At 41.4% G+C, this 16,907-nt stretch overlaps 1 protein-coding gene across 1 annotated transcript in view; it reads right to left on the bottom strand.

The window, feature by feature from the left end:
* Positions 1–16,907, bottom strand: part of itga8 (integrin, alpha 8) — a 29,590-nt gene that overhangs the window by 2,739 nt on the left and 9,944 nt on the right. The window contains exons 9-24 of the mRNA XM_061290213.1: positions 16,487–16,530; positions 15,173–15,229; positions 15,059–15,111; positions 14,793–14,998; positions 11,409–11,606; positions 7,500–7,545; positions 7,319–7,426; positions 5,157–5,212; positions 4,889–5,046; positions 4,682–4,813; positions 4,151–4,218; positions 3,641–3,788; positions 3,202–3,294; positions 1,628–1,707; positions 1,274–1,354; positions 257–362 (exon numbers count right to left, since the gene is read on the bottom strand). Of these exons, the coding sequence (XP_061146197.1) occupies positions 257–362; positions 1,274–1,354; positions 1,628–1,707; positions 3,202–3,294; positions 3,641–3,788; positions 4,151–4,218; positions 4,682–4,813; positions 4,889–5,046; positions 5,157–5,212; positions 7,319–7,426; positions 7,500–7,545; positions 11,409–11,606; positions 14,793–14,998; positions 15,059–15,111; positions 15,173–15,229; positions 16,487–16,530 (1,634 nt within the window). The remainder of the gene's footprint in view (positions 1–256; positions 363–1,273; positions 1,355–1,627; positions 1,708–3,201; positions 3,295–3,640; positions 3,789–4,150; positions 4,219–4,681; positions 4,814–4,888; positions 5,047–5,156; positions 5,213–7,318; positions 7,427–7,499; positions 7,546–11,408; positions 11,607–14,792; positions 14,999–15,058; positions 15,112–15,172; positions 15,230–16,486; positions 16,531–16,907) is intronic.

Here is a 16,907-nt window from a genome sequence, read left to right as displayed (position 1 = left end):
AGGCCAGAAACTCCATCGGCCCCTTTAAAACCTAAAGACATCACATGTACAGCACATGGACACGCACACAACATGCACTCATTGTAAAGTGTCGCCAGTGTGTCTGCCAACTTCCCTCCTTTTATCTGTCGTCTGTGACCTTGTTTTGCTCTGGCTAATTATCCCATGTTGAAGAAAAAAAAAAAAAAAAACACTCTAATCCTGAATCTTACCTGCCTCCACAGTAGTAATTACACCTAATGACTGACTTGTTTACCTCGTAGATGTGGGTCACTTGTGGACCCACGTCGTCTTCCTTGACGGGTTTCTCTTTGGGTTCCCAGCGTGGGAATGGCAAAACCACCTGAGAGGGATGAGACACCCTGTGGAGATGATGGAGAAAGGAAGCGTGATGAGTTAATTCATCGTAATATTGGTTTAAGATAACTACCGTAATTTTCGGACCATAAGTCGCACCAGAGTATAAGTCGCACCAGCCATAAAATGCCCAAAAAAGTGAAAAAAAAACATATATATGTATATAAGTCGCTCCTGAGTATAAGTCGCCCCCCCACCCAAACTATGAAAAAAAAACGCGATTTATAGTCCGAAAATTACGGTACTGAAAATAGGGCAACTTTAAAGTGAGGCTCAAAGCTGGTAATATATTTAAATACACTTTGGTGCTAATGAAGAGACAAAATACTGCAGACAGGGTTGAAACATTTCTCACTGACAAACTAGCACCTGGAATGTTTACATTTGGCACTGTTTGAGTCAGAATAAATTCTGGCTCTTCATAAAAGATTGAGTTTTTGTTTTAGCAATTCCGATCTCATGAAAGCATTGCAAATTACAACCCGACAGCGACGTATAAACAGCTGAGCATTTGTTAAATAAGATGTTCCGTTTAAAATGCTGCCAAAATGCTTCATCTGGATTAATTTGACAATAACGATTCTTTAATCCTGCATAGAACATATCAATTGCTCATATTGGAAAATTATTATTATTTTTTTCCATTTTTCAACTGCTGAATGCAAAAAAAAAAAAAAAGTATTTTTCGGAGTTTTCATGTTTGTACACATCTCAGTGTGCCTGCCGAGGGCTCTCAATTAACCCATGTGCACATGATTACAGCAGATGTATTTTTGTTTTACGTTTCTTTTCTCATGCACTGTGGTGGAACCAAAAAAAAAAAAAAAAACAGAGGACATAAATTGCTCCAAGCACCATAAGCATAAAAGCAGATCGTTTGTATGTCAGAGAGGAGCAACAAAATGCAAGGACTCACCCTCGTAAATCAATTTGAGCTTTGGCGACGATGGCCAGATTCAGGCTGACTTGGTTGCTATCTGGGTTGTCTTTGTTGGAGCTGCGTGGTGGTGAGTGAGGAGGGGGGGGGGATTATTCACAGTGGGTGTTAAAGAAATAAAACACATGGCGTAAAACTGTGACTTAATATAAGTGACAGGAATGTCTCAGATCATTTTTATTCTGTCGTCGTGTGGCCTATGCATAATTCAACAGACTGTGTGGGATAAATAATTTCATTAGTCAACACAAAAGCCACACAGCTTTTTCTATTCCACAAAATATTTTTTTCTTCACTATTGCATGTTTGTATGTATCATGGTGTGTGTCTCACCTGTGGATCTGTAGCTCAAAGCTAATTTTTGGTCCAGCATTTTCAAGCCTTTGGACTGAAAACCGCAAGCCCACAGACATCTGTGGAGAGTGAATCAAAATCAGTTTTTAATCATCAACAAGTCACATGATACCCCGGTGTTCCTTAATGAGGCAGGAAAGACCCAATCAACGAGATCATTCTTCTGCTATTATGTGACGAGAAGATCCAGTTTGTAGTGTTGACAAGACGCACACTGAGATGATCGTGAGCCCCCCCCCCCCCCCCCCCCCCCGACGTCCTCTAACGCAGAACACATGCAAGTGTGTGCTCATCGCAAAACTACACAAAAAGTGAGCGTACACAAATGCACGTGGACATCAGGTCTGACATATGACAGCGAGTAGGAAGAGCAGCCCCGTGGGAGATCTGAGTCCGAGCTGAAAGCGGCTATTAAATCTTTTTATTCCTCGGAGCATCTGGAGCTAGAAAAAAATAAAGCTCAATTTTAAGCTACATGTTGTTGATATATGCTTAGGATGGCAACATGTGATTGTTTATAAATCAGGATGTGCTTTTATCTACATCAAAGCTCTCACTAGTTCATGTTTTCATTTTACCCATAGTCTTGTTAAAATGCTGATTGAGTAAAATAACATGCAAAAATAAAATGTATAAAAATCCAACCACGAACGAGACCATGAACGTATCACTTACAGAAGAAAGTTAAGACTGAAAATACTTACTATAAATGGAGAAGTAGACAACTACTACTGTTCTGGATTTCCTCACGTATTTCGATATTTTATTCATGGAGAAAAGAAAACGATTCAAAATCCCTCAAACTGGAATTCCAAGATAGAAGATTTTTGGCTGTCGATGCCAATGTGATAAAAATCGAGTCTAAATTGGCTGCGGCTCTCGTAATGGCTCGCATTACATTGTGCAGGTGTTGGGGCCGTGGTGTGTTTCGAATTAATTTTATCGAAAGGTCTACTTTATGCTTGTTACATTTGCATTCCATCGTACTAATTCAGATTTGGCTATCGACCTTCTCTGGGATGTTTGTGACATGAAGCAGGACCAATGACCCAAATTCCATCGATGACATTATTATACCCGGCATGTGAGTATGTTCGCCACAAGCCTGTGAATTCCTGAGCAAGGGGAGAGTTAATAACTCTCATCTGGACCCCCAGGACCCCCACCCCCCTCATATATACACACACCTTCTGCACTCTCTTTCTTCCCCTGAGCAGTGTAACGTGACCACATAATTGATTTATAACAATGCGGGGTGTCACACCTTCACTAAAATCCAACACCTTGACACATGCTAATGCCACATGAGGTCCAGATAGCAAATGACGACGCAATTTATTTTATTTTTTTACAAAGCCTTGGATCTTTGCATGTCAGTCATCCGGGTGTTAATTGGTGAGTGGAGTCAAGGCGAACGAAATGAGAGTCAAGGAGATGATCGTGAAGCATTGGAAACAATCTATCAGAATGTGTTAAAGTTGAGGAAAAGCAGGAATGGGGTGACCAAAAAAAAAAAAAAGTGCTTGATAGATTTGGAGTGTGTATCCGCTCACCTCAGTTTGGGCCACCATGGGATTGCCCAGGTCACACACAACGAGCCTGGAGTCATTCACCATGTTGTATTCGCAGTCCAGCTGAGCCAGAGACTGCAAAGGAGGAAAAAAAAAATCATCAAGAAGGAAGTTGGGTGATTTTAAAGTAGAATGGTCGAATGCAGAAGTGACGAATGTTCTGACAGGAGCAACCTCATCCATCACGCAGGTCCATTACATTCTCATTAGAGCAGATACCCACACATACGGCAAATGACCCCGTCGATGTGCGGGGGGCCGCTAATGCTAATGGGCTAGTCCCGCCCAAACAAATACAGTCACGACGAGATGTCACACTTTGTCGCATTTCGTGTTTTAAGCATGACTGGATAATTGCTTCATTGTGAGGCTTCTATTTTCAGAACTGGTGTGTGTGTAGCATGTGTGCCATTTCTTTCACCTCAACTTTTCTCTCCACGCCAATATAATCGGCTTCCGATGGAAGCAGGACATGCAGTTCCGTCTCGTAGGCTCCTTCTCCTCGGTTCGTCGCCGTGATGGTCAACATAAACAAATTGTCATCTCCGATCACCAGTTCAGAGTGGTCCCTGTTGGGGGGGGAGGGATTTCATTTTTTTCATTTTCATCCTAAAAATTGACCCAAGTAGCAAATCAGTCCATTTTTAAGTGTTTTTAGAGTGATGCATTTATGGAATCAAATGTCCTTGTCCTCTGCTTGTATGTGTCAGTCAGTAGTGGGTGACAGGATGTTTGTATAATGTTGCCATGGCGACGGCGTGCATCTGGAAGCACTACAGAGAGAAGGCTGGTTCACACACACACACATATGCTCCACATGGTAGACTTGATGCACAACTCTGATGTAAACCTTTCTCTTTGTTTGACGAGTAACAGATTTTTTTTGTCTTGGCTGAGTTCCATTTCTTTTTTTTGTTGTTGGAGGTCTTACATGCTGGCAGTGAGCTGAAGGTCCGGGATGCAAATATTGTCGTCACCGCAGTCCAGGAGAATGTAGGCCTGAGAAGGAGAGGATTGTTATGAGGAAATATTGGAAGGACACTGGACATCATCCCACCATAAAGTGTTTGTGTACATGCGGACATATATACCAAATAGACATTACATTCGGTACACCTCTGCAAATCTCTAACAGGATCCAATAAAAGATCTCTCAATTAATGTGAATTAAAAAAAAAGTTTTTAATTTATTTTATTTATTTAAATAAAAACCAAATCATCTTTTTATTTAAAAAATAAAGTGAATAAAATAAAATGCTGTTGTGGGGGGACGAGCAAGCCCTTCCTGAGACTTTTTTTTTTTTTAAGGAATGTGGGAGGAAGTCAGATACCAGGAGAAACCCCACGCAAGCATGAAGAGAACACACAGACCTAAATTTCTAGTTTGGCATATTTTAACAACAAGTTTGTTATCCCTGTTGATGGCCTTCATAAAATACTGTACATTAACTTATTAGCTTACATGCTCTTGCAGGAAAGTGCTGCTGTAGTAGTTGAGGACCGGTGGGAGCGTCTGTCCCTGAGAGGGAGGAGCTAAGCTGTAGTTCAGAGCTAATGAGATGGGGGTCAATTTGTCACGGAACTCGTCTTCCTCCTGTGAAGAAACAAGCATTTGGTCAAAACTGACGGGAAGCAGAACAGGTGGGATTCGATGGAGGGGTCTACTCACTCGCAGGTAAATGGTGTAGTTGAGGCAAGCCTGCGGATGGCCGTGGCCCAGCATTAGGAGTCCGGTCCGCTGAGGTTGCTGGTTATCCAAAAAGAGGACTCGCTTCACGCCTCCTCGGACGCCTTTCAACCAATCCAAATGCACTTCTGCTCTCAAGTCTGACGGGAACGAGATGCATGCATGATTGTTTTTTTTTTTTTAAATACATAGGGCGGGGAGCAATTTTAAAAATGACAAATAAATTGAAAACAGAAATGTTCTTGCTTACCCACAGAGCTGGGGATGCCTATTCCGTTCACTTCTGCACACACATCCACCTTCAGGCTGCGAGATAAGAGTAGCAGAGTTAATGTTGCGTATCACGCTCAATGTGCACAGGCTAATAAACGTAATCCCGGTAATTTCTTTCTTAGGGCGGTGAATTCCTCAGGGAGCATTCCTTCACATAAACAGACATGGGAGCTTGGCACTAATTTCTAATATTTATTTATTTATTTCCTTATTTTTATTTATTATCATATATTCATTTATTATTTATTTCCTTATTTTTTAATTGATCAATTTAAGAGTACGTGCCTGTGTGTTATCGCCTCTTTAAATCGAGGAAATGGTAAAGTGAATGAAAACTACAAAATATTAGTCCAAGTATGTTTGGTTTCACTTCAACAACTGGTAATGACTTCAATGACCTCATCGGAGTTGGCGCTAAACTCAGTAATTATGAGCTGCATTTCCCGAATATAATAAAGTGATGCTTTAATGTTTGTAGTAAAACACAAACAACCCCCTCTGGAGTTATTTGGAAGTCTCCAGGTGGTTTTGTGAGATGTTACATGTGTTTTATATTTAATGTATCTGGGTGATTTTATGCAATGTGTTTGTGGCATAGTCTACATATGCAGCAAACAGCCTTTCTTAGTCAGGACAATGGAATTATTCCCAAAAATAAAATAAATGCATGTGTGCTTTAACCAGCAAACACATTGTTGTTATTATTACATGCTTACTGTAGGCCCCCCCAAGTTACATTTAATGGGTGAGAACTTTTAAGACATTTTACACCACAGTCTCAATCCATCATTCTTTAGATAAGCCTTTTTTTTTTTTTTTAAGACACTGTGAGCAGTATTCATGGCCTGGCCTCAAGCTGTTTTGCTTTAAAAAGAACAGTGAGTAACAGACAACGAGGAATTTATGCTTGGAAGCATATAAAATAGATATAAAACAATGACACTTATTTGGGATTTTTTTTTTTTGCAAGATTGAGAAAAAAATTAACTGGAATGCATTGTTTGGATATTGGGGACAAAAAAGAAATAGGGGTGTCAATTTCTGCATTTTTCGTGGTGAGACCACAAACTTGGAAAAATAAAAAAAGCATCTCCGAGGGAGTCGACAGCAGTTGAATAGCTTGTTCTCGCTACAATGTGTTTTGAATAAACAGAAATATTAAATTGGATGTATCAGTGATGTAAACTCATTTTTATGACTTGAGCTGAAGTTCCCATAACAATAAATAATGCAAAGGAAATTTACCACATGTTGCTAGAATATGAACTCACATGTCCTACTTAACGAAAAACTACTCACGACACAAACCGGGCCTGCTTTCGCAACAAAACGTTCGCCCCTTGACCCACTGGCGTCACTTAATTCTGTTTGATTTTGTGTCATAGCATATCTGGTTCAATACCTCCGTAGCAACTTTGCGTCTGTTTATTTGAATTAGCCGAGTATTATTATGACACGGCGCCATAGTTTAGTGCTTTTTGTCAATCAGGCTCAAATCTCGCGGCACGGCGATGGCAGTGAGCCCAGCACACTTTTCTTGTCTAAACATTCCCACTTCCATCTTGAATATGTTCAAACCAATGTAGGTGAAGCAACGGGAGAATTTTAGACTCAACTTTTTCAAATTGACCCAGAGGGGGGGGAAAAAATAATATCATGAAAATAAGATTATACGGTTTCAAATGGATTGAATCCCTTAAGGTTATATGAAATATAATTTGTGATTTCTATGTGTGATGGCAGATGTGTAAAGGAGAGGTGTGCTGTGATTGTGTGTGTGTTACATTTCAGAATTCCAGAAACAGATTGAGGATTCATTACAGCAGCAGCAGATCTCATTAGTCTCATGTTTGCTTAAGACTTTTATCCTTTTACTTTTAAATCACCGGCACAGATGATCTAACAAAACAAAAATATTTGGAAATTTGCCTTTCTACAAGCACAGGAGGGGATTGAATGTACTTTTCCAGATTGACAGGGCTGTGATGATATTAGGATGAGATCCAGACTAAACACTTTTATTCACTGCCAGCAAAATTACAAATTGACGTCTATAGCCGTCAATGGCAGTGAACGAGTTAAGAAATAACTTCAACCTGCTACCCTCCATATTTCAGAAAGTATACACGGAGATTTTACCAGGTCACCATGACGTCGGTGAACGGCAGACGACACTGTCGATCATCAGGATTAAGGATTCTCGGGGTCAGGATCATCGCCGCATCCACAGACACAACCGCTTGAGCCCTAAACAAAAAAACATGCAATTCAATTTAAGGGGTAAGCCTTGACTTGAAAAAAAAAACAAAAACTGCATTACCTGTATACAGACACCTCACCAGCGCCAAACGACCCCACGATCAAGTCTGCGAAAGGGAGAAAGAGAGGAGACGGCTTTCCAAGAGGCTCACAGATGGGATTGATTTGCAGCCCTCAATTTTCAAACAATCCTCATCAACACACACTCCTCGTGTTTAACGCACAAGGACGCAGTGTGAGGGGGAGCGACATTCACTCCACTCTGGTTTTCTACCCAGACTAAATTCAGACACCCCCTAAAAAATTTCCAAGTGTCTGTTTATATTTTGGCTACGTGGGTCTACATTGTTAAGGACCAAGACATGGCAACACGAGGTCATTGTCAGCAGCTATTTGGGATGAGCTCCTAACTTTTAATTGGCTCTCACACTTTTGGGGAATCGCTGGTATTTATTGCTTGTGGTTATCGGCACACATGCCGATGGAAAAACATGCGCTCAGACACTGATTAGAACAATCTGTCAATTGTAAAAATAAGCAAGATTGATACAAGCTACCAAAAGCAGACACGGCTAAACTAAGTTAACCTGATCCTGAGGAGGAAAAGCCCAACAGAAGAAGGGCAACTAATTACGCTTCTATTTTCGTGGTCGATTAATCATTTGTGTTTTTACAATTGGCTGATGCATTTTTTTGGTGAACCACATTAGATGGTCCGATTGTCAGATGATATGGGTACTTGCAATTACAATTTGGTTGATAAATGATGTGTATATGTGTGGATATTAAATATACAAGCATGGTGGAGTCTTGTCTGTATTTCAAATATTTGGTATAAAATGCATTAAAAAAAGAAAATCGGACTAGTTAACAGACACAAAAATATTGTATTAATTGGCAATTGTTGTGACCGAAAGTTGCATAAATTATCTCACAATCTTTTTATTGTAACGTTTTTGCTTTCAAGCCCTCAAAACCAAACATTATCCAACTTTTATTTTAATCATCATCAGTTCAAAATGATCTAAAAATTGTAGCTAGTCAAAGCATCTAAGCTAGTCAAAAAGCCGCTGTGCATGCTAACAAATGTAAAAAGTGCCGTGGCGTCATAAAATCTGCTGTTTATAACAATTTGACTTTTCAACCAAACCCAAAGGACATAAAGAAAACTTGGCCGTATAGTTTAACGCTACCCATGTTGCCATTCTTTGTGTGTGTCCCTTCTTCCATATTAAAAAAGGGGACCGACCGACTTGCAAAGAGTCACATCTGTTTCTGCCTACGTTAAACATTTTGGCTCCGTCCCCCCCCAGGGTGGCGGGCGGGCGGCGGGCGGGTTGCGCTATGTACGTCTCTGACAAGAAAGAACCTCGCGACGTGGCTTTTCGAGCGGAGCACGATAAAAAGGGAGGGGGAGGGGCTGGCCTTTAATAGGCTGCAATCTGTCAAAGCCATCAGGAGCAAGGTGTGTTTTCACCAGATGGTGTAAGATGGATGGAAACCACCTTGCTCCAAAGTTTTTGGAGGAAATTTCCCAATTGGCGGGTATCTTGTTTTCAAACCACTCACGCCTAATATAAAAAAACGTCCGGTGCAAAGTATTTGAACGGATCGCTTTCTTCGCAACCCGGCCTCCCGAGTTGACGTCCACCTATTGCTAAGAAAACACGACCTTCAGCGTAGAGTTTAGACAGACTGTCAAGCTGTCACTGGCGGGAATACGCCGACTGCCGGCGAAACTGCGGGAGACCGGCCGCGATGAGGCGAGGTCAAAAGTCAATGGGACTCGGTGGAAAAGATGCTCAGGATTTGTTCGTTCTCGGGTGTCTGTGCGGCGCTCGGAACTTTTCTTCGCGTTATTTGCGCAAGTGCATTGGGAGATGGACTTTCCATATGATTAGCAACATTATACCGTAATGAATCGCTGACTAATATTATTTCTGGAGGATTTCCCCTATTTTTGCAAGTTGAGAGAACTTTCTAATAAAATCACACTTGATGACAAACGGAACCACCCCGCCGCACCACACGCATTGATGAATACTGTCGGTAAATCAGGCCGGCTTGTGTGACTGGCAGGTAAATGTTGTCCGTTTGTCACCTTTGACCCCTCAGGTGGTATCTGCAGGGAATGTGAGCTTGATTCAGTGTCTGACCTTCACCCTGCAACACGTTTGATGAAATATCGCTTGAGTCTAAAAACAAATGCAACCTCAATTGAAGCTAGTTTAGGCTAAACGCTAATAGCGACTCGCCTGGTTCCGTCATAAGGCTGATCAAACATTTTTGTGTCCTTTGAAGAGTGTGACTTTACTGGCCTGCAAACGACTCGCCATGTGTGCGTGCCTCGCTTCCGTCTACCGACTCCTAATGACAGGCGACACGGGCCGGGCTCCACTATTTTGCCACCCAGCGACTTCCTGCTACACCAAAGTATCAACCTGCTACCCTTGTATTTGCATTTACTGCACATTGCTTCTAATTGCGAGATTTCTAATTAGCAGTTACACAAGGTCTTACTTGGACCAGGATCCGGAACACACTCCCTAGACCGCCAATGAAAAGAATCAAAAGCCGTATTTAGGGGGCTAATAAAATGGATTTTTACAGCACTGTTTTGTTTCTATCGGCGTATATTCCCCCAGACGTAAATAAACGTGTACGCAAACGGCTTTACGCTTAAAGAAATTTAACGTCTCAATTGGATTAAATGGCATCTTAATGTAAAAATGGTAATTTAATTCGGCTCTTCTTTAAAGGCTAAACCTTATTGAGAAAATGCATTTTATGGAGGGGGGGGGGAGGATAAGCAGAGTGGGTGTGAGAGAAGGATGAATAGATGGATAGAAAAGAAGGAATGGATAGCAGTTGAATGGACTGCAAGTTACATCACATAAATAGCAAGCAATGGAAGGAGGTATTGAATGAATGACAGATAGAGTGAGAGAGGTGGAGTGGATGGAGGGATGGATGGATTAACGGAGAAGTGCGAAAGAGGGAGAGTCGGACAGTGTGATGGACGCATGAACAGACAGATAGTTAATTTGATAGATAGATAGATAGATAGATAGATAGATAGATAGATAGATAGATAGATAGATAGATAGAGAGAGAGAGAGAGAGAGAGAGAGAGAGAGAGAGAGAGATGGATGGGTGAGTAGATAAGAAAGAAAGAAAAATAGAAAGAAAAATTAAGAAATCTAAGAAAGAAATTTGAGAAAAATAAGAAATAAATATAAGAAAGAAATAAATAAAGAAAGAAGGAAAGAAAAAAGAAAACGATAGATAGATAGATAGATAGATAGATAGAGAGAGAGAGAGAGAGAGAGAGCGAGAGAGAGAGAGAGAGAGAGAGAGAGAGAGAGAGAGAGTTGGATGGATGGGTGGATGGGTGAGTAGATAAGAAAGAAAGAAAGAAAAATAGAAAGAAAAATAAAGAAATCTAAGAAAGAAATTTGAGAAAAATAAGAAATAAAAATAAGAAATAAATATAAGAAATAAATATAAGAAAGAAATAAATAAAGAAAAAAGGAAAGAAAAAAAGAAAACGATCAATAGATAGATAGATAGATAGATAGATAGATAGATAGATAGATAGATAGATAGATAGATAGATAGATAGATAGATAGATAGATAGATAGATAGATAGATAGATAGATAGATAGATAGATAGACACTGTTTGCTTGCATTTTTGATAGTTACATGAACTGCGAGGAATGTATTCATTTCATTGGCACAGCTCCTTGTAAATAATGACTTGAGCAGAGCGAGCCGAGGGAGGCAACAGAGGAGAACATGGCAAAAGGAGGACGGATGAAATGTGGAGGTCAAGAATGAAGAGGAGGGAGGATGTAATAGGAGCAACTGGAAACCAAGTGGAAAGTGGAGGATCTGCAACTTTACAGAGGAATTTTGATGATACAAACATAGGCAGCGCGCAGAGCCAGACGGGCTCCTTGAGTTTTTACCAGGGTATTGGTTGTGGTCCAGGTCCTGGCCTCCTCGCAGGGTGAAGCCGTAACCCGGCAGGCCGCCGGCAGGGGCGGAGGCCGCTTTCAGCTCTTGGCTCAGCGTCAGGCCTTGCGTGGTTACATCTCTGCGTCCGTTAAAGATCAATACTCGTCCTCCGCGATCCTCTCCGCCAAACGGACAACCCACCGCCACGTCTGAGAGATGACACACACGCACATGGTTTCAACATCAGCACGGTTCTGGTCCATTTGCGAGCAAAGCAGGGGGAAACATTCCCAGCGACCTTCGTCTACCTGCCCCCATGACGATGTCACTAAGCTCTTCAGCATCCTTTCAAACCATTGCCATTGGTTTCGCTATTACTTATTTATTTTTCTGACTTATTTAGGTCACTCCAGGTATGTCAGTATTCGAGCCAGATTAGATTTTGAAATCTCATCCCAACTGTCTCTGAAGAATTTCATAGGAATCAAAAATGCAAATACTTTTCTCTTGCTAAAAATGGCGTCCTGCTTCAACGAATTCCATAGCCATGGCACGAATACTTATATTTGACCATGCTAAGGCACAAAATAAAGTTCATATATATTCATTAAGGTTGGATTAATAATGCAAGATAATGGTAGAGTTCAACCACCTAGTTTAGCAAATAGCAGCTAGCATAAAGCTACTTACTGTACATTCAAAAGGGGAGCTCTCTTATCAAATAAGGCACTCAAAGTTTAATGGCAACAGGAACAGGAACACATAATGCTTATTTAGCTCAGCATGACGAACAAGAAAAAGTGATTTCCTTTCCTCGTCCAGGAAGTTCTTGTTGTTTCCGCGTCACTTTCTGTTTTCTTTTCACCACCGCCTGAGCGCTAACTTATTCCCCATCATCCTTAACTATTTTTTACTGCAGTGCACAATAACAACAATCTAAGCTCTGGGAAGGGGAAAAAAAATGGATTGCTTCAATTTTGCAGAAAGCGGGGTTAACTATTTCTGTCTTCTAGATTAGCCAAACGTCTCTTGGCTCCATATCTTCAGGATAATCGTGAGAGCCCCGCTGATCTTCTCATCTAAATCTTGGCGGGACAGCAGGTAAGCACATTTCCATAAAAGGTCAAAGTATTACCTCAAACTGTTATCGACAGATTCCACACATAGTATATAAAAAGCACCAAATAAATCGCTCATGATCAAAAATGGTGCATATTTGCATGAAACTACGGAAGCGAACGAGTCCATCTTGTCGTACATAAACACCTCGAGACATCCTGTTTGTCTGCGGACCCCCTCAGCCAAAGTCACTCTAAACAAGTAGTTCCACATGAAGCAATCTGGAGCAGAGTGGATAAGTGTAGCCATGTGTGTATAATGTATACAGCATATATGTACAATGTATGTACAGTATATTTTCTCTTTGGAATTAGGATTGTGATCTGGGTTAGCTTTTAGCATTAGCCTTTTGGCCAGTTAAATACTGTAAATCACGTTTTAATTTTGTAGATGGTCAGAATACTGTCCAGGAATTCAATTGTAAATCAATTGAGTTCAAAGTCACATAATTGATATTTTCTAGATTCATGAGATTATCGTTGCTGTCCAATGATAATCATTTTCCGAAACACAGGAATCAATTTTGTATAACTCACAAAATGTTTTTTTTTTTTACTGCTCCAACACAAATTATTGTTCATAAATTTTGCAACATGACCATAACTCCTAATAACAAATTACTAAAATCCCAATATTGATAGTACCGTGATTACTTTTACCACAATAATGATCGGTTGAGTACCGTACTTTTTCTGTGCCTTTCTTTTTCACAGAATACCAATGCGATGATGTCACAGTCATCACATAGCTCAGGATAAGTGACGGTGACAGTAAGTTAATTGAAATGATTGAAATTCAAAACACATGGCTCCATAGACCTCAGCTCAACTCAACAGCTGATTCTAAACAAAACATGCGAGGATGAGCCAAAAAAGTGGACGGCTCGCTTTCTTGGAGGAATGTACAAACACCGTGATGACATCTGCCAGTGATTACACGCAGATGGAAAATAAATAAATAAATCAAGCTACAGGTAAAAGAGTCACTGACAACCTAAATTGCAAAGTCGCCATGACGATCGTGATGTCATGCTAAATAACGAAATCCCGCAGACGCGGGTGTCCGCTCATTAGATAAAAAAAAAAAAAAAAAAAAAAAGTCCACATATGTCACTAAGAGCTTCCTCTGCTGGGTCACATCCCGACGGACAGCTTGATGTAATTTATGTCGCTCGCCCGTGAAAGCCTGGCTATTGATCTACCGGCTATCGATCTGATAGTTTAACGAGGTGGAACGAACATGAACAGACCGCTGTCCGTTAATAAATTAAACATAAATCACTTGGATGGATGTCGCACGTAAGAGGCCAGATGTGGACCTCGGAACTTCAGGCTGGTGTGCATGTGTGTGTGAGTCCAATCAATGTGAGGATAAAACAAACAGGGGAAAAAAAAAACTGGGCTCCAGGACAGAAATTCATTCCCAGATGATTTTTATCTCCAGGCACATGTGGAGAGTTTAAAAATAACTCGGACAACGAGTCAACCTTGGACATCACGCCCGGAAACGTGTTCACGAGCTTTCGTCCGACGCTCACGTTTGAGCTTTGCGTCGGATTTCCTCTGTCACAGACCAAACAATCCAGAATTGTTAGGAAATGCAGATCATCAGATTTACCTTTGTCCCAAAATTGGCAGACAGACAATCCCCTTTAACACCAATTTCAATCCGAGCACCACTCTGAAACTGTAAACAGCCATTCAGCCAGTTTTGGAGAACACTCCAAACGGAAACAATGGCCGGAGCTTGGGAGAAGGGGAGCCGCTTTGTGTTTATTGTTGCAAATTTTAAACAAAGACAGACATTCTAAATATAACCTAGGGCCTACTTTTAGTCGAAGCGAAACAAAGTACAACTTAAATAGTAATAGACGAAGCGTGACGGGAATATTATGTGAATTCGTACACGGGAGTTATCTCTCTCTCATAGGTTTTGTAAGAGGGAGGGCTGCGCCATTGTGGGAGTTGTCTTTGAGAAATTTGAGAACAGACCTCATTTAACTACATATGTAAACCTGCATGGAACCCCAACAAGAATATTGACTATTAAAGATTATTGTTATCATTAATATATCAATTCTACAATAATAAGATCAGGCTTTTGTTATTTTCTGCCATCTCTGTATCAAGCCAAAAAAATCCAAACACTGAAGTATGCGAGGAGTTATTTTTCTTCTCACATTTGTTTGTTTTACTCAGCTAAGTTTCATTCATATTAATTTCCTTTATATCCCCACAATTCTTCCCCCCCCCCCCCCCCCCCCCACTGCTCCTTACCGTTGTATCCATCGTTGTTGACGTCTCCCAAAGGTGCGATGGCTGTGCCGAAGCGGCCGAAAGTATGCGTGCCGGTGATGGCGACGGCTTTGGAGAAGGTAAGTGGAGCCTTCTGCAGGTACAGGTAGACCCTCCCCACCTCTTTGGGCTTACTCTCCATCTCCCTCTCCATGTAGAGGGGAGCTCCGACCAGAACGTCATCCGTCCTGAATGCACAAGGTGGAATTTAGGCCATACGTTTTATGCAAATACGATGGTCCACTTACCCGTCTCCGTTCAGGTCGGTCACAGCTACTGAGTAGCCAAAATAAGAGGCCATCTGAAAGATTTACAAAGAATGAGCAGCCATTTAAATAGAAAAGTTTTTTGAATGCTCTTACCTGTTCTCCCGTGAAATTCTGGATGAAGGTCAGGTTAGTGGAGTTGATCATCACGACCTAAAAAAAAAAGCAGAAGGACCAATTGTGATGACTCGGCAGGTTTCGTCCTTACCGCATAGCAAACCAGACGAACAAAACAATGGGGGCGGAAAAAAAAAAAAAAAGACAGACACCACAAAACTTAAATGCCTTTCTTTTTTATCCTGCCTTCCCCCCCTTACCATCTTTTGTGCTCCCCTTTAACCCCCCCCCCCCCTTCCCCTAAAAGTAACCCTGCTTGTGGGGAGGGATGGGGGGGGGGCTGAGAATTCCTTCATAAGACCTAAAATAACAACCACATGGGGACAGCCGGGGGGCTTAACACACACACACGAGAGGATACTGCTCGACCCATTTGCAGATGCTGCAAAGACACACTAACCCAGGATTGATTTACAAACATAAAGAGAGATGAAGATAAACACAAATATCATAACGTTACATGTTAACTAGTCCCGATGGGACGCTCGTCTGGGACAGGAAAACAACCAACCTGCATAACCTAATTAGACTCATTTGAAGCATTTTCTCCCAGCTCTAAAAACACATTGTTGCGTGTGCGTACTGTGATTGCAGGTTAAGGGGGGGGGGGGGGGTGTTGAGCGGGGTGACAAGGTCAGCGCCCTCCACATACGGCGGAAGCTGTGTGTCATTAGGGAGGATGGACACAGTCAGCCCCGGGGACAAGTTCCCATCAGAACGTCCGTTTTGTTCTCTGGTTCTTTCCAAACGGCGACCATGCTTGACAAGTTCAAGGCTCGGTCGGGTCTGAACGTGGTGAACCGCAAGTATCCACCAGAGTCGAGGTATTGTTCAACAGACTCGACAAAAAAAAAAAAGTTAGTGGTAGCAGGGTGCTGTGTAACGCGCTGAAATGATTGTGGTTAAATATGGAATCGGTTTTCCGTAGTGGCGTAGCAACGCTTGCAATAATAAAAATAAAAATAAATGAAAAGATCAAATAAATACAAATAAAAGAATAAAAAAATACAAAATAATAAATATAATAATCATAATAATATGCTATCATCCTGTAATGCACTAAAGCTCACAGCAATGAGCGAAATGCTTTGAGCACTGCATGTCTGTGGAGTGCATTTTTCTCCCTTGGGGGGGTTTGCACACGAGTTCAGAGGTCATTCAAATGCACCGGGGCCCCTTTGATCGTAAAACTTCTCGACGTATTGTATGATTTCCTCCCAAATCCTTGCAAAAACACACAAATCTAAAGCACTTTCTTTTTTCCTTTCTTTGCATTCCCGTGTCCGTACTCACATATCCAAAGTTCTGCGCTCCTCTCGGCACTCCGGCGAGGAGCTCTGCAAAATTTCAAAACAGGCTTGAATTAGCAGGCGTGTGGGAAAAGACTTCAAATCAAAGACGGGGCTCGACTGAGATTTGTCAAAGGCTTCAAACTCTAAACAACTGTGAGAAAAGACAAATGATGGACTGATGAGTGCGGTGCAATTAACATCTCAGGGCGATCAGAGAGACCCCTCTGCTTTGCTTTCCTGTCCTCCAGCTCTTCCTTAAAACCACAAGGTCATAAAGCTCAACTTCCCAGCCCCCCTCAGAACTTTTGGTTACGACCAGTTCTTCACCAGACTTTGCATCGCAACACTTGGATCTAAAAGCTTGACTTTTATGTGTTGTGCTGGTAGAGAGCATTTTTTTCCCGCCTGAAAATCTTTCAAGA

The sequence above is a fragment of the Syngnathus typhle genome, linkage group LG10 (genome assembly GCF_033458585.1).
Source record: "Syngnathus typhle isolate RoL2023-S1 ecotype Sweden linkage group LG10, RoL_Styp_1.0, whole genome shotgun sequence".
Taxonomy (NCBI): Eukaryota; Metazoa; Chordata; class Actinopteri; order Syngnathiformes; family Syngnathidae; genus Syngnathus; species Syngnathus typhle.
Note: the sequence above shows the minus strand (reverse complement) of the source record. Positions and strands in the feature narration are given on the sequence as shown.